This window comes from Rhinoraja longicauda, chromosome 31 (assembly GCF_053455715.1).
Source record: "Rhinoraja longicauda isolate Sanriku21f chromosome 31, sRhiLon1.1, whole genome shotgun sequence".
NCBI classification, from domain to species: domain Eukaryota; kingdom Metazoa; phylum Chordata; class Chondrichthyes; order Rajiformes; family Arhynchobatidae; genus Rhinoraja; species Rhinoraja longicauda.
In genome coordinates, this window is record NC_135983.1 from 1,480,542 (window position 1) to 1,504,499 (window position 23,958).

General features: G+C 47.1%; 1 protein-coding gene across 1 annotated transcript in view; it reads left to right on the plus strand.

The window, feature by feature from the left end:
• c5 (complement component 5) overlaps positions 1-23,958 on the plus strand; it is a 170,408-nt gene that overhangs the window by 110,941 nt on the left and 35,509 nt on the right. The window contains exons 25-29 of the mRNA XM_078425909.1: positions 2,640-2,718; positions 8,937-9,096; positions 9,790-9,885; positions 10,657-10,828; positions 23,119-23,312. Of these exons, the coding sequence (XP_078282035.1) occupies positions 2,640-2,718; positions 8,937-9,096; positions 9,790-9,885; positions 10,657-10,828; positions 23,119-23,312 (701 nt within the window). The remainder of the gene's footprint in view (positions 1-2,639; positions 2,719-8,936; positions 9,097-9,789; positions 9,886-10,656; positions 10,829-23,118; positions 23,313-23,958) is intronic.

Consider the following 23,958-nt stretch of genomic DNA (forward strand, 5'->3'; position numbering starts at 1 on the left):
TCCAAATTCAGGAACTTGTTCCTGCTCTCTCTCCATATCTCTTGATACCTCTAACCCCGAGAACAATATCTAACTCCTCTTTGAATACATTTAATGATTTGGCTTCAGTTGCTTTCTTTGGAAGATAATTCCAGTGATTGACCATTCTCCTGGAGAAGAAATGTTTCTACATCTCCATCTTAAATTGCTTACCAATTATCTTTAGACTATGATCCCTGCTCCTGCTCTCTTCCCCATCCATTGAAAAAAAATCCTTTCTGCATCTAATCTGTTCAGTCAAATTCAATATGTGGAAGGGTTAGGACGCCGAGACTTGGAAACTTCTACTCAGTAAAATTGCAGTTTTTCCTTCAAGCGAGAAATAGTGTTTAGATTATCGTAATTGCAAAATGGTGTTTTGAATTGAAGCATATCTAAAACAGATCAAAATAATAATGTAAGTTAAGCATATAAGTGGTTGGCCTGCAAGGGGAATTAAGGAGATTAATTCAATGATAAATGTTTTTTAATGTAGATAGGGATATCAACTTGCAACTTAGCAGCAATGATAAGCAAGTAGTGAACCATGGCATTTTAATTTGAATCAGGGTTAATATTTTTTCCTCGTGTTTCCTTGTTACACAGGAAGCCATTCTGTTCATCAAGTCTGTGCCAGTTCATAGAGCAAGTTCTTTGTAACCTATCTCGCACTCTGCCCATCAATTCCCACATTTCCATGACTTTCTTATTCACTAAGTGTAACTCACAGTAACGAATGAGATCTGGGAGGAAACTGGAAAACCTAGGGAAAGCCAGCTCAGTCACAGGGAAAAGGTGCAAACACCACAAGGACAAAACAGAAGGTTGCATTAGTTGGAAGAGAATTGGGTAATCAGGGACAGTCAGCATGGCTTTGTACAAGGCAGTTCATGTCATGTCTTCTTCATAACTTCATCAAGTTTTTTGAGGAGGTGACAAAGGTGATCAATGAGGGTAGGGGTGGTGGTTCCTGCCTAGATGGCATTTGATAAAGTTACCTATAGTAGGCTGATTCAAAGACGAAGATGCAAGGGGTTAACAATGACTTGTCGTGCGGATTCTAAACTGGCTTATTGATAGAAGACAGAGGGCTGTGATGGAAGGGCGTTATTCAGTCTGGAGGTCTGTGACCAGTGGAGTTCTGCAGAGAGCAGTTCTGGGACCTCTGTTGTTTGTGATGTATATTAATGACCTGGTCATCAATATGGATGGGTTGGTAAGTTAGTTTGCTGACGACACCAAGATTGCTGGAGTTGCCGACTGTGAAGAAGGATTACAAAAGTTTACAATATAGATCAGCAACAAAAGAAATAGCAAATGGAGTGTGTAGTGTTGCACTTGGGTCCAATGCAAGACCTTAACAACATTAATGAACAGAGGGATCTTGGAATCTTCATAGCTCCCTGAAATTAGCAACACAGGTAGATAAGCGTTGTAAGAAGGCATGTGCTTGCCATCTTTGGTCGAGGCATTGAATCAGGAAATCATAATGCCGCTTTATAGGATTTTGGTTGGGCTGCTTTTAGTATTGAGTTCTGTTCCGGTCAACCCATTACAGCAAGGATGCAGAGACTTTAGAGAAGATGCTGGGGGTTTACAGGAATCCTGCCTAGATTAGAGGGTATTAGTTAGAAGGAGAGGTTGGACAGACTTGGATTGTTTTCCCTGGAACGCTGGAGATTGAGGAGAGACCTGAAATTGAGTATATACATTTATGGGATGCGTAGATAGAGTAGACATCGGAATCTTTTTCCCAGGGTGGAATTGTCAAAGACTAGTTGGCATAGAATATAGAACAGTACAGCACAGGAACTTTAAACTGAGAGAGACAGTTTAAAGGAGATGTGCAGGGTGAAATTTGTTTGACACACACATAAATGTGGCAGTTGTCTGGAACACACAGGTGGTGGCCCATTCCTGTGCTGCACTTTTCTATGTTCTGAACCTGAGTCACTGGAGCTGTGTGGTAATACTACTACTGGGGAAAAAGAAGGAAATAAATTGGAATAGCTGGTGATAATATGCTGAAATTTCACAAGCAAAGTAAGAAACAGCTATGGATAAATAAAATGGTGTGTCGGAAATATTCCAAGGCAAACACTGTGTAAGATTAAACTGTATTATAGTTCTTAGTTAATTTTTATTCATTCTTATACCTAATTTTGACCCCTATATTTGTGCTAAGTTGATAGTAGGGTATGTTATCCATCATATCGGCAGATCTACAGAAACCATCTACAGATAATTATTACAATAATGTATAAATCTGCTATAATTATGGGGAGGGGATGGGGGATATATAATGTGCCAGGAAGGGAGGAGTCATAACTGTTGAAATAAAATTGCTAAATTGCACATACTGATTATACTTTCATGTGTAAGGAAGTGAATACAGCCCACATGTATTCAGGACATGTAAGTGAATACAGCCCACATGTATTCAGGACATGTAAGTGAATACAGCCCACATGTATTCAGGACATGTAAGTGAATACAGCCCACATGTATTCAGGACATGTAAGTGAATACAGCCCACATGTATGATGAGACCTATTTGTTCATTGTGTATTTCTTCTTTTATTTTATACTAATCTTTGCATTTTCTGTTTCATTTTGTAAAGGTATTACGAGTATCATGTCTTTCCAGACCAAAAATGTTGATTCGTATAGCATGTGGAAGGGCGGAGAGGCCAGCACTTGGTAAGCATTACTCAGTATTGATAGTAAATAAAAAACACAAAGTGTGGAGAAACTCGGTGGGTCAGCCAGTATCTGTGGAGGCAATGGACAGAAAATGTTTAGGGTTGGGACCTCCTTCAGACTGATAGAGTAGCAGGGCAAAACCTGGAAAAGGGAGATGGGGTAGAACAAAGCCGAGCAAATGATAGGTGGACACATGTTAGGGGGGTGCGATTTGTAGATGTGTGGTGATAGAGGCAAAAGCTAGAGGTGAAAAGGAAGCCTAAAGGCATTAGATAAAGGAAGAAGAGGATGTGTAAAGCCAGGGGGGGGGGGATATAGGTGAACTGGGACAGGGGGAGGGTAGAAAAAGGGATAAAAGGGAAATGGGGGACTAGTAGATGGGAGGGATGGATGAGAGGTGGGAAATGAGAAAACGAAAGGGAATGAAGTAGGGTAACTGGGGTGTTGGGAGAAATGCGTGCACACTGAGGAGGGGAGGAGGGAAGGAGGGGGTGCACACTGAGGAGGGGAGGAGGGAAGGAGGGAAGGAGAGGGTGCACACTGAGGAGGGGAGGAGGGGAGGAGGGGAGGAGGGAAGGAGGGAAGGAGGGGAGGAGAGGGTGCACACTGAGGAGGGGAGGAGGGGAGGAGGGAAGGAGAGGGTGACGGATCAGCAGATATTCAAACTTGAGAATTCAACGTTCATACTGTGGTTTCTTTCAGTTTGAGTGTGGCCTCATTCTGGCAATGGAGGAGGCCCAAGACAGATAGGTCATTACGGGAATGGAGAGTGGAGTTAAAATGTGAGTCCCATTGTCATACAGATCTTTCTATCCTGGGCCTCCTCCATTGCCAGAGTGAGGCCACATGCAAACTGGAGGACAGCACCTCCTATTCATGGGTAGCTCACAACCCAATGGAATGAACAGTGAATTCTCCAATTTCAAGTAATTGTAAGTCAACAACATGTGTGTGTGCATGTGCGTGTGTGAAAATACATCCTCATGCTCAAAAGTCTTTGTGTGCTAAGTCTGTGGCAGAGCCTGGTTTCTAGTCATGTGGGATCTCCTTGTCTTCAGGCCTTGTTCTTTCAAGACCATGTGAATTCTGATGCACAATGGACACCTCACATTAACATTCGAAGAAGACAGGTGTCTTCTTTAGTTTAGTTTCGAGATACAGTGCAGAAACAGGTCCTTTGGCCCTCTGTGTCCACACTGACTAATGATCCCCACACGTTAACACTATCTTACACACACCAGGGACAATTAACCTACAAATGTGTATGTCTTTGGCGTGTGGGAGGAAACCGAAGATCTCGGAGAAAAGCCACGCGATCACGGGAAAAATGTAAAAACTCCACACAGACAACACCCGTACTCGGGATGGAACCCGGGTCTCTGAGGCTGTGAGCACTGTAAGGCAGCAACTCTACCGCTGCACGTGGGCACGAACGAGGTCGGGAGGAAAAGGATACTGCTACGTGAGTTTAGAGAGTTAGGAAGAAGACTGAGAAGTAGGACGTCGAAGGTGGTCGTCTCTGGATTGCTACTTGTACCTCGTGCTGGTGAGGGCAGGAATAGAGAGATCGGGGATATGAATGTATGGCTGAGGGGCTGGTGCAGGGAGCAGGGATTTAGATTTCTAGACCACTGGGATCTCTTCTGGGGTAGGGGTGACATGTACAAAAGGGACGGGTTATACCTTAACAGCTGGGGGACCAACATTCTGGCAGGCAGGTTTGCTAGTGCTACAAGTGTGGCTTTAAACTAAGTAGTGGGGAGGAAGGGTTGACAAATTGGGAATATGGAGATGGAGTTAAAGGGGAAGCGAATACAGGAGAAATTGCAAAGGACTCTCGAATAAATGGGAATGGAAGTTCTAGAAGGGATAAGAGAGTAAGGTCAGGGCCAATTGTGACCGGTGTAAGAGGGGAGGTGAATACCGAAGTTAAGTGTTGTCTTTAAATGCGCGAAGTATTAAAAATAAAATGGATGAGCTAGAGGTTCAGTTAGACATTGGCAAGTATGATGTTGTGGGAATCACTGAGACATGACTACAAGAGAACCAGGGCTGGGAACTGAATATTCAGGGGTACACAATGTATAGAAAAGACAGACAGGTGTGGAGAGGGGGTGGGGTTGCTCTGTTAGTAAGAATGATATTCACTCCCTGGCAAGGGGTAACATAAAATCAGGAGATGTAGAATCAGTATGGATAGAAATGAGGAATTGTAAGGGTAAAAAGACCCTAATGGGAGTCATTTACAGGCCCCCAAACAGTAGCCTCGACATAGGGTGCAAGTTGAATCAGGAGCTAAAATTGGCATGTCGCAAATGTAATGCTACGGTGGTTATGGGAGATTTCAATATGCAGGTAGACTGGGAAAATCAGGACCCCAGGAAAGAAAGTTTGTGGAGTGTCTCCGAGAAGGATTCTTAGAACAGCTTGTACTGGAGCCTACCAGGGAGAAGGCAATTCTGGATTTAGTATTGTGTAATGAACCTGATCTGATAAGGGGACTCGATGTAAAAGAGCCATTAGGAGTCAGTGATCATAATATGATAAGCATTACTCTATAAATTGAGAGGGAGAAGGGAAAATCGGAAGTGTCAGTATTACAGTATAGCAAAGGCGATTACAGAGGCATGAGGCAGGAGCTGGCCAAAATTGACTGGAAGGAGGCCCTAGCAGGGAAGACGATGGAACAGCAATGGCAGGTATTCCTGGGAATAATGCAGAAGTTGCAGGATCAATTTATCCCAAAGAGGAGGAAAGATTCTAAGGGGAGTAAGAGGCACCCATGGCTGACAAGGGAAGTCAAGGACAGCATAAAAATAAAAGAGAAGAGGTATAACATAGCAAAGAAGAGTGGGAAGCCAGAGGATTGGGACTCTTTTAAAGAGCAACAGAAGATAACTAAAAAGGCAATATGGGGAGAAAAGATGAGGTACGAGGGTAAACTAGCCAATAATATAAAGGAGGATAGTAAAAGCTTTTTCAGGTATGTGAAGAGGAAAAAAATAGTCAAGGCAAATGTGGGTCCCTTGAAGACAGAAGCAGGGGAATTTATTATGGGGAACAAGGAAATGGCAGACGAGTTGAACCGGTACTTTGGATCTGACTTCACTAAGGAAGATACAAACAATCTCCCAGATGTTCTAGTGGCCAGAGATCCTAGGGTGACGGAGGAACTGGAGGAAATCCACATTATGCAGGAAAATGTTTTGGGTAAACTGATGGGACTGAAGGCTGATAAATCCCCTGGGCCTGATGGTGTGCATCCCAGGGTACTTAAGGAGGTTGCTCCAGAAATTGTGGACGCATTGGTGATCCTAATGGGAGTCTCTGGCAGTCTGTTGTCTTTTTTTCTTTTTTTTTGTTTGTGTCGGTGTTGGGATGGTTTTTGTTTCTGTTTTTGGCTGTGTATGTGTGGTGGGGGTGTGTGGTGGGGGTGTGGGGTGGGGTGGGGGGGTGGGGCGGGGGGAAACCTTTATTTTATTAGGTCTCTTCCCCGGGGCGCGGCTCGGCTGCGGGCCTTAACATTGCCGGCGCAGCTCGGCTGCGGGACGTTTCAGTGCCCGGTGCGGCTCGGCTGCGGGCCTTAACATTGCCGGCGCAGCTCGGCTGCGGGACGTTTCAGTGCCCGGTGCGGCTCGGCTGCGGGCCTTAACATTGCCGGCGCAGCTCGGCCGCGGGACGTTTCAGTGCCCGGTGCGGCTCGGCCGCTGGACTTAACATCGCCCGGTGCGGCCGCGGGACGTTTCAGTGCCCGGTGCGGCTCGGCCGCGGGACGTTTCAGTGCCCGGTGCGGCTCGGCCGCTGGACTTAACATCGCCCGGTGTGGCCGCGGGACGTTTCAGTGCCCGGTGTGGCCGCGGGACGTTTCAGTGCCCGGTGCGGCTCGGCCGCGGGACGTTTCAGTGCCCGGTGCGGCTCGGCCGCGGGACGTTTCAGTGCCTGGTGCGGCTTGGCCGCTGGACTTAACATCGCCCGGTGTGGCCGCGGGACGTTTCAGTGCCCGGCGCGGCTTGGCCGCTGGACTTAACATCGTCAGCGCTGTTCGGCCGCGGGACGTTTCAGTGCCCGGTGCGGCTCGGCCGTTGGACTTAACATCGCCCGGTGTGGCCGCGGGACGTTTCGGTGCCCGGGGCGGCTCGGCCGGGGGGCCTTCCATCCCCTTGCGGGGGCTGTGCGTGTCGTTTGCCTCGGTAGGGGTCGAGCTGCCTGTCCGTGGGTGCGGGGGGAAGAGAGGGGAAGTTTTGTTGCCTCCATCACAGTGAGGGGGTGTTTGGAGTCACTGTGATGGATGTTTGTGTTGGGGTCGGGTGTCCTGTGTTCTTTTCTTTTTGCTGTATTTTGTGTGACTGCTGAAATTTCGCTCGGTGTTGTGCCGAGTGACAATAAAGTGTTGTTATGTTATGTTATGTTATGTTATTTTCCAATGTTCTATAGATTCAGGGTTAGTTCCTGTGGATTGGAGGGTAGCTAATGTTATCCCACTTTTTAAGAAAGGAGGGAGAGAGAAAACGGGAAATTATAGACAAGTTAGTCTGACATCAGTGGTGGGGAAGATGCTGGAGTCAATTATAAAAGACGAAATTGCGGAGCATTTGGATAGCAGTAACAGGATCGTTCCGAGTCAGCATGGATTTACGAAGGGGAAATCATGCTTGACTAATCTTCTGGCATTTTTTGAGGAAATAACTGGAAAAATTGGTTGACAGACAGAAATCAAAGAGTGGGGATAAATGGGTCCCTTTCAGAATGGCAGGCAGCGACTAGTGGGGTACCGCAAGGCTCGGTACTGGGACCGCAGCTATTTACAATATACATTAATGACGGATGAACGGATGAAGAGATGAGACTAGGTCAGAGAAAGTGGTCGGCGTGGACTGGTAGGGCCGAACGGGCCTGTTTCCGTGCTGCAATTGTTGTATGGTTATATGGTTATATTAAAAGTACCATTAGCAAATTTGCAGATGATACAAAGCTGGGTGGCAGTGTGAACTGTGAGGAAGATGCTATGAGGTTGCAGGGTGACTTGGACAGGTTGTGTGAGTGGGCGGATGCATGGCAGATGCAGTTTAATTTGGATAAGTGTGAGGTTATCCACTTTGGTTGTAAGAATAGGAAGGCAGATTATTATCTGAATGGTGTCAAGTTAGGAAAAAAGGAAGTACTACGAGATCTGGGTGTCTTAGTGCATCAGTCACTGAAAGGAAGCATGCAGGTACAGCAGGCAGTGAAGAAAGCCAATGGAATGTTGGCCTTCATAACAAGAGGAGTTGAGTATAAGAGCAAAGTGGTCCTTCTGCAGTTATACAGGGTCCTAGTGAGACCGCACCTGGAGTACTGTGTGCAGTTTTGGTCTCCAAATTTGAGGAAGGATATTCTTGCTATTGAGGGCGTGCAGCATAGGTTTACTAGGTTAATTCCCGGAATGGCGGGACTGTCATATGTTGAAAGACTGGAGCGACTAGGCTTGTATACACTGGAATTTAGAAGGATGAGAGGGGATCTTATCAAAACGTATAAGATTATTAAGGGGTTGGACACGTTAGAGGCAGGAAACATGTTCCCAATGTTGGGGGAGTCCAGAACCAGGGGCCACAGTTTAAGAATAAGGGGTAGACCATTTAGATTGAAGATGAGGAAAAACGTTTTCAGTCAGTGAGTTGTGAATCTGTGGAATTCTCTGCCTCAGAAGGTAGTGGAGGCCAATTTTCTGAATGCATTCAAGAGAGAGCTAGATAGAGCTCTTAAGGATAGCGGAGTCAGGGGGTATGGGGAGAAGGCAGGAACGGGGTACTGATTGAGAATGATCAGCCATGATCACATTGAATGGCGGTGCTGGCTCGAAGGGCCGAATGGCCTCCTCCTGCACCTATTGTCTATTGTCTATTGCACCACCATGTCGGGCTTCTACTGCTTTGGACTGAAGTGGAAGCATTCTCGATCCTGAAGAAAAGTCTAAAAAGATGGATTAGCTTTCTGCCAAAACAATAAACTGTAAAATATATAAATATACCATGATATCTATGTCACCGTTGTAAAGTAAGACAACGATCATGACTCGTAGCTTGAACTACTTTTGCACAAAATTTTTAATTTTATTATGACTGCATTTCTAAATTCCTGATCATACTAATAAAAAGGGCTAGTCATTGGTTTGCATACCGCTGAACTATACCATATTTTACATTTATCAAAATAACATGTTCTTTTATTTACAGGGTGACAGCTTTTGTATTAAGGGTGTTTACACAAATCAGTGGGTACCTTTCACTGGATAAAGTCTCGATATGTAAATCAGTACTTTGGCTCATGCTTGCCCGACAAAGCCCGGATGGATCATTTACGGAACATTCAGATTATATTCCAATGCATTTACAGGTTAGTTTAGAGATACAGTGGGGAAACAGGCCCTTTGGCCCACCGAGTCCGCACCGACCAGCAATCCCCGCACATTAACACTATCTTACACACACTAGGGACAATTTACATTTATACCGATGCCAATTAGGCTACAAACCTGAACATCTTTGGAGTGTGGGAGGAAACTGAAGATCTCGGAGAAATCCTCGGTCACAGGGAGAACATACAAACTCCGCTGTAAGGCAGCAGCTCTACCGCTGTGCCACAGTACCGCCCTAAATTGTATTGCATTCGGTACTGAGCTCAGCCAGTTGTCTAGTTTTCCATCTGAATTTTTCAATAATGTTTTTTTAGGGAATTAGTGTGGAACTGACAAGTAGTATAAGAAAATAACTGCAGATGCTGTTACAAATCGATTTATTCACAAAATGCTGGAGTAACTCAGCAGGTCAGGCAGCATCTCGGGAGAGAAGGAATGGGTGACGTTTCGGGTTGAGACCCTTCTTCAGACCCAGTCTGAAGAAGGGTCTCGACCCGAAACGTCACCCATTCCTTCTCTCCCGAGATGCTGCCTGACCTGCTGAGTTACTCCAGCATTTTGTGAATAAATAGTGTGGAACTGAGTTTGAGTTAACAATTTGAAAGTGAAATCTCAAATAATCCACAGCAGATATTCACAGTAGTAAATTTGTATTACATGTTTTATTCCAGGATTCGCTGAAGAAGGAAGCTATGGATAGAACAATGTACTTGACTGCTTTTACCAGTATCGCCATTCAAAAAGCATTTGATACCTGTGAAACTGAAGTGAGTGAAAATAAAATTGTGCTCCGTAATCCTCTTTGTATGATAATTAATACGATATATTATCACCTTGAATTATTTAGTGATTAATTCCAATCTTATTTTAATTAATTATTATAATCATAATCATCATTTATTTCAAGCAGAATTTTTATTTACGTGAAGCTATAGGTTCTGTTCAAACGATTAGATGTCATTTTAATGTACCTATCGGAAAGTAACAAGATAACACTTTATTTTGATGTAATAACATATAAATTTGTTGAATTTATTCATTAATTAAATATTGATTTTGTAGATTATCAGTTGTGCCCCTTGATATGTTATTTCTCTATAACATAGCCAACCATTTATGCTGTGAAAATATGCAGAAAATAAGTTCATGTTCTCGGAGCAGAATTAGGCCATTCGGCCCATCAAGTCTGCTCCACCATTCAATTATGGCTCTCAAACCTATTCTCCTGCCTTCCCATAACCCCTGACATCCTTGACAAAATACACAGCAACTATGGAGAGAGAAGCCATATTAATGTTTCAGACCAATGACCTTTTCTCTCCACGGATGTTAGCTGACCCGCTGAATATTTCTGGTAATTTCTGTTGTAATTATTTTATTTAGTTTAATCTTTGGAATGTGTCACCAAATAAGAAAATAGTGTCGAAAATCTTCTGAGAGTAAATGTGTCATTGTATACTGAGCTTAACCAATTGTCTAGTTTTCCATCTTATTTTTTTAATGATGTTCCTAAAAATATTTTAACTGATTTCTTTCAGGGAATTAGGAGGGCAATAATTAAAGCTAATGGATACCTGTCAAACAACATGGCGACTATTAAGAGTACACTCTCATTAGCAATAACAGCTTATGCACTGGCATTGCAAGATGGCCGAGATAACGCTGCTTCTCAGGCCTTGGAGAAACTAAAGCACAAAGCCTTTGTAATAGGTAATGATAGATATCACATAAATAGTATTATACGTCAAATAATTCAATGAATTCTACTATATGTCTGAGATTTATCAGTCATTCAATACAGGAGACGTGCCGGAAGACTCAAGGGGGGGCAAATGTTGTGCCTCTATTCAAGAAGGGCTGCAGGGAAAATGCTGCGAACTACAGGCCAGTGAGCTTAACATCTGTGGTTGGAAAGTTACCAGAGTATTCTGAGGGATAGTATAAGAAAATAACTGCAGATGCTGGTACAAATCGATTTATTCACAAAATGCTGGAGTAACTCAGCAGGTCGGGCAGCATCTCGGGAGAGAAGGAATGGGTGATGTTTCGGGTCGAGACCCTTCTTCAGACCCTTCTTCTGAGGGATAGGATATACATGTATTTAGATGGGCATGAGCTGATTAGGGATAGTCAGCATGGTTTTGTATGTGGAAGGTCGTGTCTCATGAATCTGATTGAGTTTTTTGAGGATGTGACCAAAAAGATCGATGTATACATGGATTTCAGTAAAACATTCAACAAGGTTCCACATGGTAGGCTGCTCTGGAAGGTTAGGTCGCATGGGATTCAAGGTGATAGCTGAATGGATAGAAAATTGGCTTCATGGAAGGAAGCAGAGTGTGACGGTGAAAGGTTGCAATTCAGAATGGAGGCCTATGACTAATGGTGTGCCTCAGGGTTCGGTGCTGGGCCCATTGCTGTTTGTCATCCATATCAATGATTTTGATGAGAAAGTACATGGCATGGTTTGCAGATGACACAAAAGTGGGTAGGAATGTAGTTAGTGAAGATGGTTGTCAAACATTGCAGCAGGATCTTGATCAGTTGGACAAGGTTGGCTGAGGAATGGCTGATGAAATTTTAACACAGGAAAACTGTGAGGTGTTGCATTTTGGGAGCACTAACATAGGCAGAACGTACACTGAACAGTTGGGCTCTGGAGAGTGTTGTAGAGCAGAGGGGTGTGGGAGTACAGGTACATAGTTCATTGAAAGTGGCATTACAGGTAGATAATGTGGTCAAAAAGGCCTTTGGCACATTGGCCTTCATCAGGTCACATCATTTAGTATAGAAGTTTAGAGATCATGTTGCAGTTGTATAAGATGTTGCTTAGAGTATTGTGTTCAGTTTTGTGCACCAGGTTATAGGAAAGATGCTGCCAAGCTGGAAGGGTTGCAGAGAATATTTACGAGGATGTTGCCAAGACTCGAGGCCCTGAGCCATAGCCACACTCTGCCCTTTATAATCCCCATATTCATGAACTTCTCCCTGCCCGTCCTTTTGAGACATATTTGTCATAACCTCCACTTTCTCATCAGCCCTTCCATTTGTTGACTGCCTCTCTGGTTCTCACCCCCTTTCCATTCCAGTGAAAATCCTTCCAAGTAGCATTAGCAAACCTCCTTAACAGGATGTTGGTGTCTCTCTAGTTTAGGTGCAACCCATCCCTCGTGTACAGGTCACCTCTGTTGTACTTCGAGGTCTGGTATCTGTTATACCTTTGTTATGACTCTGGACGGACCACAAGTACACGTGTTTAAAAGGTTAGAAAGCTGGAGCTTAAATCCAGGCTGTTTATTCCACGGCCACCTGGAACCAGAGTGACCACCAAATCACCTCATTCTCTTATATACATGTTACTACACGGGCAAACAAAGTAGTCCTTGGGATACAACAAAGTAGTCCTTGCAATATCACGACAACCTCCGCCCCCGAAAAGATTTCAAAGGTCCAAACATCTGAATCCCCCACACCAACTCCTCAGCCACGGATTCATCTGTCCTATCCTCCAATTTCTCCCCTCATTACTACATCGCACTGGTAGTAATCCAGAGAGTACCACCCTCGATCCTGCATTTTAACCTTTTGCCGAACATCCTATATTTACTCCGCAGGATCTCGTCCTTTTACCCACCTATGTCATTTGTGCCTACGTGCTCAACGATTTCTGGCTGCTCACCCGCCCCCTTGAGAATGTCATGCAGCCGCTCCGAGACATCCTGGACCCTGGCACCAGGGAGGCAACACAACAACCTAGAGTCCTGTTTACAGCCATAGAATCTGTTGCCTGTCCCCCTAACTATTGAGGCTTCTATCAATATCGCTCTGCCGGATGTCACCCTACCCTGCTGTGTCTCAAAGCTACGCCCGGTGCCACAGACCTGTCAGCTGCTGCTCCCCTCTGAATGGTCATCCCCTTCAACATTATCCAAAAGCCAAAACGGTATACCTGGTTTGCAGGGAAATGGCCACAGAGGATGCAGATGTAGTCCTCCGGGTCACTGCACATCTTCCTGAGTTCCCACATCCGACAGGCTGAGCACACCACTACACTAGCCTCCATGGGCGGCACGGTGGCGCAGCGGTAGAGTTGCTGCCCTACAGCGAATGCAGCGCCGGAGACTCAGGTTCGATCCTGACTCCGTCTGTACGGAGTTTGTACGTTCTCCCCGTGACCTGCATGGGTTTTCTCCGAGATCTTCGGTTTCCTCCCACACTCCAAAGACGTACAGGTATGTAGGTTAATTGACTGGGTAAATGTAAAAATTGTCCCTAGTGTGTGTAGGATAGTGTTAATGTGCAGGGATCGCTGGGCGGCGCGGACTCGGTGGGCCGAAGGGCCTGTTTCCACGCTGTATTTCTAAATCTAAAAAAAATCTCTACTACACCAAGAACGTTTGTGTTTCTGTAAACAAACAGAAAGTGTCAACATTGCAACAACCTCTTGAACCCAAGACTCAGTGAACCACCCTCACAATGGCCACTCCATTTAAGCTTACCTTCCTTTTAGTGACAGCTGTTAATCAGACAATTAGCCAAGCTGTGAGCCTTGCCTTTTTAATTCTTCCCGATCTCCCTGCAATTCCCAACAGAAGAAATTCTTACCTACAGCAGCAGAACAGACCTGTAAACAAAATGCACATAAATAATATATAATAAATAAAAATTCAATAATTTCCACAATATTAGTGAAAAAAAATCCTTGATCCTTGGTGCAATCAAAGTTCATAAAGTTATAGAATCATACTGCATAGAAACAGGCCCTTCGGTCGAACTTGCTCACACCGACCAATATGTCCCATCTACACTAGTCCCACCTGCCTGCATTTATCCCATATCCCTCTAAATCTGTCCTATCCATGTATCTGTCTAAATGTTTCTTAAACATTGTGATAGTCCCAGCCTCAACTACCTCCTCCCGCAGGTGTAAACTTTACCCCTCAGGTTTACCCACATCCCTCACTTCCATGCACTCCCATTTTCCAACCCAAAAGCCTTTTAAACACCACTATTATCTGCCTCCACCACTACCCCTGATCTTTTCCCCCTCATCTTAAACCAACGTTCTCTACTCCTCGATTTCCCTATTCTGGGCAAGCGAATCTGTGCTTTTACCCGATCTAACCCTCTCATGATTTTGTACACCTTTATACAATCACCCCTCATTGTGATGGAAGGCGAAATAAAGTTCAATCTCTTTGTCCTTCAGCGGTCGGGGGCTCTAACCTTCCGTTGACGGGATGATCTTGACTCCCGTAGCCGGCAGCGAGCCTTCCTTGTCGGGGCGATCAAGCTCCTGCATCCGGGGGGAATTTCAGCTCCCCCACTCCAGCCATCTACCCCAGGCCGGGGCTTGTCGAACATCGTGCGACTGGAGATCCCGACCGGTCTCAACCCGAGACTGCAAGCTCCGTCATGTTAAAGTCCGCAGGTCGCATTGGAGCGTCAACCCAGGCAAGGAATCGCACGCTCAGATGTTTAGTCCATGGCCCCACGGTGGTGCTCAAAGTCAGTCCCAGGCAAGGCCACCAGCTCCGTGTAGTTAGGCCGCAGAGCGACCGGAGATACGACCCAGAAAACAATCGCATCTCTGGCAAGGCAAGAGATTGAGAAACAATTTTCCCCGGACACCCTCCCCCACCCCCCACATAAAACAAACCGGAGAATAATTACACAAACTTTTAAAACTTACCAAAAATAACAAAAAAGTAGGCGAGGCAGCCATCATGCAGCACCCCCTCCCCCGGTGGTAACATCTTCTATCTATCTATCTATCTATCTATCTATCTATCTATCTATCTGTCTATCTGTCTGTCTGTCTGTCTGTCTGTCTGTCTGTCTGTCTGTCTGTCTGTCTGTCTGTCTGTCTGTCTGTCTGTCTGTCTGTCTGTCTGTCTGTCTGTCTGTCTGTCTGTCTGTCTGTCTGTCTGTCTGTCTGTCTGTCTGTCTGTCTGTCTGTCTGTCTGTCTGTCTGTCTGTCTGTCTGTCTGTCTGTCTGTCTGTCTGTCTGTCTGTCTGTCTGTCTGTCTGTCTGTCTGTCTGTCTGTCTATCTATCTATCTATCTATCTATCTACTTTTTTTTTGTGCTTTGGCCTGATATATTCGTAACAGCGATTGCAGCAAAACGGCGGACCGTAGCACGACGGTTTTCACACCGCCTCAATCGCCAATCTCGCGCTCGCTCGGCCGTGATATTTTCATTTAATTTGGTCGCGTGTTTTTTAAGTTACAGAGGTTTTAAAGCGCTGCCCCCCCCCCCTTTTTCAGGGGGGCGCTGCGGTGCAGATTTAGTTTTCAGCTTGTGGCTTGTGACGGCTACATTGTTTCGAAAGGTTTCCAGAAAAGCACTGATTGTTTTGTTATTGCAAGTCAAGTCAAGTCAAGTCAAGTCAATTATATTTGCAACCCATGTTGACCAAAGTGCTGCACATCTGATTAGGAAAAAAAAAAAAAAAGAAGGTTATAGTGGTCACTTGACATACACAGATCAGGAGGACGGGCCCAACGGGCACACTTGGAGAGTAAGAGTGGGGCTGGGGGAGGAGAGAATGGGGGGTGTGGGGACGGGCCCAACGGGCCCGCTTTGAACGGGCACAGGCCCAACGGGCACACTTGGAGAGTAAGAGTGGGGCTGGGGGAGGAGAGAATGGGGGGTGTGGGGACGGGCCCAACGGGCCCGTTTTGAACGGGCACACTTGTTCTAGTCTATATACTAAAACTCTCGTTTGTTTGTTTGTGATCGAACTACTGCCAAAATGGTACACGATAGCAAGACAATTTTAGGCCCACCTTACTCACCGTAATCGCTTTAATGGTAATACAAGTAGTTTTATTGAAATTGATGTTATATTTTTAAAGTTATTCGCATTTTAAAGTTTTTAAAAACCAGCGCATGCACAGTCGGGGCCGGTCCTCACGTAAGATGGCCGCCAGACCAGCGCCTACACTTACGTAAGATGGCCGCCGGGTGAATGCGCGTGCGCAGTTGGGGGGAGGGTCGCCATTTTCGTTCAGCTCCCACTTCCCGCCAGACGCTCAATTGGTTCCCGTGGACCACATGGGGAGAGCGTCGCCGTCGCCTCAAACCCCGGGTGTCTCCATTATGGCCGCCGCTCCACCAGCCCTCCAGCTCCCACTGAGCCATCGCACCGCCGCCGCTGCTCCCGCTCCCGCTCTAAACCCCGGGCGTTTACATCACTGCCATCACCGCTGGCCAGCCATCGCCCCGCCGCCGCTCCCACTCCCGCTCTAAACTCTGGGCGTCTCCTTCACTGCCGGGCCCTGGAGCCGCCGCTGAATCATCGTGCCACCGCCGCCACTGCTTCTTCCCGCTGTAAACCCCGGGCGTCTCCATCGTTGCCGTCGCCGTTGAGCCCTCCAGCTCCCGCTCAAGCATCACCACCGCCGCTCCTGCTGCCACTCTCAGCCACGGGCGTCTCCTTCACCACTCAGCCCCGGAGCCCCCGCTGAGCCGCCACCGCCATCGCCACCCCCACTCCTCCCCCCCCCACTCCTCCACTCCTATCCTTCCCCCCCTCCTCTCCTTCCCCCCTCCTCTCCTTCCCCCTCCTCTCCTTCCCCCTCCTCTCCTTCCCCCCTCCTCTCCTTCCCCCCTCCTCTCCTTCCCCCTCCTCTCCTTCTCTCCCCCTCCTCTCCTCCTCCCCCCTCTCCTCCCCCCTCTCCTCCCCCCCTCTCCTTCCCCCCTCCTCTCCTTCCCCCCTCCTCTCCTTCCCCCTCCTCTCCTTCTCTCCCCCTCCTCTCCTCCTCCCCCCTCTCCTCCCCCCCCTCTCCTCCCCCCCTCTCCTCCCCCTCCTCTCCTTCCCCCTCCTCTCCTTCCCCCTCCTCTCCTTCTCCCCCTCCTCTCCTTCTCCCCCTCCTCTCCCTCTCCCCCCTCCTCTCCCCCTCCTCCTCTACCTCCCCTCCTCTACCCCCCTCCTCTGCCCCCCTCATCTTCCCCCCTCTTCTGCCCCCCTTCCTCTACCCCTCCTCTCCCCCCTTCTCCCCTCTCCCCCCTCCCCTCTCCCCTCTCCCCCTCCCCTCTCCCCCTCCCCTCTCCCCCCTCCCCTCTCCCCCCTCCCCTCTCTCCCTCTCCACTCCCCCCTCCCTCCCCACCCTCCCATCCCCTCCCTCCCCACCCTCCACCCTCCCCCCATCTCCCCCCCCTAGCCCCCCTGCTCCCGTCCTCCCTCCCTCCACCCCTCTCCCCTCCCTCGGAGATAGATTTAAACTTTAAAATGTGAATAACTTTTAAAAATATAACCGATTTCAATTAAACTTCTTCCAATAAGACCACGGGACGACGGTAAGTGGGCCTAAAATTGTCGCGCTATCGCGTACCGTTTTGGCTGTAGTTCAGGAACAAACAAATAAACAACAGTTTTTGTATAAAGATTTTATTTGTTGCTGAGCTTTAAAGACAACCCCCCTTAAAAATTCCCCCAAACCTCCCCTACATTAACTGAAATTGAGTTAAGGTTGTTTTAAAGAAAGCCACTCACCCACTCCATCCCCCCTCCACCAACTTTCCCCCCCCCTCCCCACTCACCCATTCCATCCCCCCTCCACCCCCTTTATTCCCCCCTCCCCTCACCTGATCAATACCTATCTCTTTTTAACATCATGCCAAGAGAGAGGAAGACCTCCGAGGTCATGCAGACCTCCGAACCCTTCTGAATTTGGCAGAAAGCTTCCGCCTTTTCAATTCTTCCATTCCGATTTCGGCTCACATTTTTCCGGAAAACACATGCCTTGACACTTGCCCCGCCGCCTGCCCCACCGCTTGCCCCACCCCGCATCACCGCGCCTCTTGCCTGGCCTCGCCTCTTGCCCGGCGTCGCCATTCCGGGCCGGGCCTCGCCGTTCACCGGGCCTCTCCTGACCTCGCCGCTCGCCGGGCCTCACATCGGCTTGCAGGGCCTCGGCTGGCCGGGCCTCGCCGCTCGCTGGGACTCGCCTCGCCGCCCGCCGGGCCTCACACCTCGCCTCGCCGCTCGCTGGGCCTCGACTCCCTGCTCGCCAGGCCGGGCCTCGCCACCCATCTCACCTCGCCGCTCGCAGTGCCTTGCCGCTCGCCGGGGCAAGCCGGGACTCGCCTCGCCGCTCGCCGCTCGCCGGGGCAAGCCGATTTCGGCTCACATTTTTCCGGAAAACACATGCCTTGACACTTGCCCCGCTGCCTGCCCCACCGCTTGCCCCACCCCGCATCACCGCCTCACCGCCTGCCGGGCCATTGTGAATTGCTGTTGAAGACCACTGGAGCAAGTATGTCTTCAATGAAATTAGGTACGTACAGTTTTAAATGAAACTCTTCATAACTTAGTCATGCATTTTATGACCATTGTTCTTTTATTCAATGTCGAGAGAATTGGGATGTGTACGGAATAACCAAAATAGAAAAATAAAAAACAAAACAGGGTGAGAGGTGTCAGAGATGATCTTGCCCGCTCGCTTCTTGGCCCTTGCAGTGTACAGTTCGTCAATGGGAGGAAGGTTGCAGCTAACAACCTTCTCGGCTGATCGAACGGTGCGCTGCAGCCTCCGGATGTTGTGCTTGGTGGCTGAGCCAAACCAGACCATGATGGAGAAGGTGAGGACAGATTCTATGATAGCAGTATAGAATTGGACCATCATTGCCTGTGGCAGATTGTGTTTTCTCAGCTGCCGCAGGAAGTACATCCTCTGTTGTGCCTTTTCGATGGTGGCCCCCCATTTGAGGTCCCTGGGGAACATAAATCAGATGTGACTGTGGTGTTGTTGATGGTGAGTGGGGGGAGGGGAGGGGGAGCTCTTCGAAAGGCTACAATTAGTTCCACCATCTTAAGAGCATTGAGCTCCGGGTTGCGATGGCACCAGGACGCCATCCGTATCACTTCCCATCTGTAGGCGGACTCCTCCCCATCCTAACTCAGTCCAATCAGGGTTGTGTCATCCGCAAACTTGAGGAGCTTGACAGAGGAGTCTGTGGAGGTGCAGTCGTTGGTGTAGAGAGAGTAAAGGAGAGGGGAGAGTACGCAGCCTTGCGGTGCTCCTATGCTGAGGGTCTGCGGGTCCGAGATGTGCTTTCCCAGCCTCACATGCTGCTTCCTGTCTGTCAGGAAGTTGGTGATCCACTGACAGAGGGGTTCAGGCACAGTCAACTGGGAGAGTTTGGAGTGTAGTAGCTCTGGCACAATGGTGTTAAATGCAGAGTTAAAATCCACAAACAGAATCCTGGCATAGCTCCCCTTGCGGTCTAGGTGCTGGAGGATGAAGTACAGGCCTAGGTTGACCGCGTCATCAACCGATCTATTGGCCGTGTATGCAAACTGCAGGAGGTCCAGCAGGGGGTTTGTGATATTTTTCAGGTGGACCAGCACAAGTCTTTCAAAGGTCTTCATGACTACAGAGATCAGTACGACAGGCCTGTAGTCATTAAGACCAGTAATCCTTGCCTTTCTGGGTACAGGAACAATAGTGGACACTTTGAAGCAGGCAGGGACAGTGCAGGTTTACAGGGACCAATTGAAAATGTCTGTGTAGACTGGTGCCAGTTGTTCAGCACAGAGCTTGAGGGTAGAGGGGGAAACATTGTCCACTCCGGGAGATTTACGGCTTTTCTGTCTCCCAAATAGCTTTTCCACCTCCTCAATTGCTATTGTTGGTGATGGAGAAGTGTCTAGATGCATGTTGGGCAGCAAGGGGGGGGGGGGGGGGGGTAGGGGGTAGTGGAGGAGGGCCCAGTCTATGCAGACTGGAGTCAGGCTCTAAGTAGGTTTGACATGGTGATTCTGGAGGAGTGGTGGGGAAGGGTCCAGTCTTTGCAGACTTTTAGGGCGGCACTGTGGTGCAGTGGTAGAGTTGCTGCCTTACAGCGAATGTGGCGCCAGAGTCTTGGATTCCATCCTGACTAAAGGCGCTGTCTGTATGGAGTTTGTACGTTCTCCCCGTGACCTGCGTGGATTTTCTCCGAGATCTTTGGTTTCCTCCCACACTACAAAGACATGCAGGTATGTAGATTAATTGGCTTGGTAAACGTAAAAATTGGCCCTAATGGGTATAGGATAGTGTTAATGTGCAGGGATCGCTGGTTGGCACAGACCCGGTGGACCGAAAAGGCCTGTTTCCGCGCTGTATCTCTAAACTAGACTGGAGTCAGGTTGTAAGTAGATGTGAAGTGGTGATTGGGGAGGAGTGGGTGGGGGAGGGAGGAAGGGGGTACTGGGGTTATGTTTCTGACTATTGAATCTGCAGTAGGACTTGGTCAGGTCATTGGTCAGCTGACAATTGTCCTCTTGTAGCTGGTGATTTCTCCCAAGCCCTTCCACACTGAAGAGTCATTAGCTGAGAACGTGCTCCTCAACTTCTCAGAGTACCTCACAGAAAACTGCAGTCCAAATTCAGCCTTGCTAAAGTCCTATAGAGCTGCATTCTTACAGAGAGTGGGAAACCCTGTACTTGACATTAGGATAAGCGTGGGGGAAGGAAGAACTGATGGTTTTGACGAAGATGGGAAGATGAGGAATGCTATGAAACATGCGTGCCAGTGTAAATGTAAGTTACTTAGGCCAAATGTCCATGTCACAACGGTCGGGAGAAGTGTGATGGAGAAGTGTGATGGTAGTGGTCAGGGATGGGCAATGAGAATAGAAATGCCTTATGATGGGAAAGGGGTGTTAATAAAGGGACAGTGGGGTGTACCATTTATGTGAGGATGGACAGCTACCAGAAATGTATTGAACTACTGCTTCAATGTCTGAAAGATTACAATTGCGTAAAAATGTGTAAAAATATAGCCACATTATGTGGAAAGATACATCCTCTGGATGCGCTGGGACACATCCTCAGTGATGTGACCTGGGGTCATGGGGTGTTTCGGGTCTCACAACATCAGACCCCCTCGCCCAGGCGACCCATCCGGGGTTGATCAGGCCCCGACTTGCGGCCCAGCAGCAACCGCCCACGGATCAGCCCTCTTAATAACTACTCTGCAGGGGTTGGGAGACTCTGGTGCGTGGAGGGGCTGGGATCTGTGGGGTGTGTCCTGGCCAGGCTCCTCCTGCGCCCCACCAGGTTCAAGGCCTGTGCGCTGCACCTCTTTCTCCTTCTCTGAGCATTTCATTCTTGCCTGATGGCATAAGGCCTTTCCGTAGCTTATTGGGTTTCTTTCTCACGAAAGACACAGACTGGGGTGCCAACCCATCCTGTCCCGGGTGCCGTCTAAACGTGCCGTCAACTGTCTCTCCAGTAGTCACCAAACTATTCTTGGTTGTCACCCAGTCTATTCCTAGGTGCCACTGGCTGAGCCAGACTTCAATGTGAAAGATACATCCTCTGGATGCGCTGGGACACATCCTCAGTGATATGATTATAATGTATAACGTGCCTCCCACAGTTCTTGTTTCTTTTAGTCAAAATGTAAGGGGTTTCTTACACCCGTGGCACATCCCTGTCCTCTGCTTTCTTTTACTTTTGTATTGGTTTTAAATGATTCAGGCTATTGGTAACTCAAGTTTTTGTTGCCTGTAAATTTAGTCAAAGGGATATACGAAACAGAAACAGGCCCTTCGACTCACTGTGTCTGTGCAGCTTACTGTGGCCAATTAACCCATTAACGTGCTCGTCCTTGGGATGTGGGAGGAAATCAGAGCACCCAGAGGAAATCCAGGTTACAATGAGAATGAGCAAACTGTGCATAGAGCACCAGAGGGCAGGATTGAACCAATGTCTCTGGAGCTCTATTACCGGTGCCATAGTGCCACTGTGATAATTTGTTCTTTATTCAGGATTTCTACATTCATATCTCATATTTGAGTCCTAACTGACTTACATTTAACCAGGACCTACTTGCAATGCCTATTTTGGTTGACAAATCTGACTTCATCTAACTGGGAGCTGATGAAGTGGTGCTGATGTTGGACACCAGTTACATTTCTCTTCTTGCAGACAATAGACAATAGACAATAGACAATAGGTGCAGGAGTAGGCCATTCAGCCCTTCGAGCCAGCACCGCCATTCAATGCGATCATGGCTGATCACTCTCAATCAGTACCCCGTTCCTGCCTTCTCCCCATACCCCCTCACTCCGCTATCCTTAAGAGCTCTATCCAGCTCTCTCTTGAAAGCATCCAACGAACTGGCCTCCACTGCCTTCTGAGGCAGAGAATTCCACACCTTCACCACCCTCTGACTGAAAAAGTTCTTCCTCATCTCCGTTCTAAATGGCCTACCCCTTATTCTTAAACTGTGGCCCCTTGTTCTGGACTCCCCCAACATTGGGAACATGTTATCTGCCTCTAATGTGTCCAATCCCCTAATTATCTTATATGTTTCAATAAGATCCCCCCTCATCCTTCTAAATTCCAGTGTATACAAGCCCAATCGCTCCAGCCTTTCAACATACGACAGTCCCGCCATTCCGGGAATTAACCTAGTGAACCTACGCTGCACGCCCTCCATAGCAAGAATATCCTTCCTCAAATTTGGAGACCAAAACTGCACACAGTACTCCAGGTGCAGTCTCACCAGGGCCCAGTACAACTGTAGAAGGACCTCTTTGCTCCTATACTCAACTCCTCTTGTTACGAAGGCCAACATTCCATTGGCTTTCTTCACTGCCTGCTGTACCTGCATGCTTCCTTTCATTGACTGATGCACTAGGACACCCAGATCTCGTTGAACTCCCCCTCCTCCTAACTTGACACCATTCAGATAATAATCTGCCTTTCTATTCTTACTTCCAAAGTGAATAACCTCACACTTATCTACATTAAACTGCATCTGCCATGTATCCGCCCACTCACACAACCTGTGTACAACCAGAGTACAAAACAAATTATCTGAACTCAGCGTACAAATGATATTTCAAAATACAAAGATGCCAAATATTATAATGGAATTAAAGATGTCCAGAACATCCTAATGTATTGCATTATCTTTTAAGAATGCTGTTGTAAATTCCTAGTGTGAAAGTGATCTTCTAAAGAGATGTGCAAATTATGCTTCATATTTGTAATCCAACAGGAACTCCCCCTGAACTTCGTTATTGGAAAGATACAAAAGAGACTTCTTCGAATGAAGTAACTGCACGAGAAATACAGACGACATCATATGTTCTTCTGGCTGTGTTGCTTTCCACTGATAAACTGTATGCAAACCCCATTGTTAAATGGCTTACTGAAAAACAGCGCTATGGAGGAGGATTCATTTCAACACAAGTAAATACGCCATGACTATAATCTCATTCACAGCCTAACCAGTAATAACTATGCATAAAATATGAGTATCACTATTAGCATCTATTTAAAAAAATCAGGCAGATATAGCAAAGAGGGGTAGAAATTTGTATGTGTTCATATACGCTAAATGTTTAATACTGTAGTGACTCATTGTCACACTTCACTTCTAAAAATCAGTTTCACTCAAGTCAATGAGAAGCAAAATCTTGAATCTAGTGTACTAACCTAAAGCCACTATTGCCTTATGCGTTTAACAGTTGTAACTGATGACAAATCTCTTCCAGTATATTATGTTTAAGTACACAGACTTTTGTTTTATTTAATTAAACCTATTGATTTCTAAATTGATCACCCGTAGCATCATTCACTGGTTAGAGTAAGCTTGGTATTTTGATGGATGATGAAACACACAGTGAAGTGTGCAACTCAAATTTTCAAGAAACCAGTCAGTAACAGTATATTTTGTGCATCTGTGCTTAAAGTAAACCCAATAACTAACACGTTTTAACTTATTTTTTGCTTAAGCCTCAAAAATTATTTTTCTACTTTTAATTGATACTGTTTTATAGACAAAATTGATTACTTGTCAATGTAAGATTCATAAGACATCTTTATCCAGTTCATT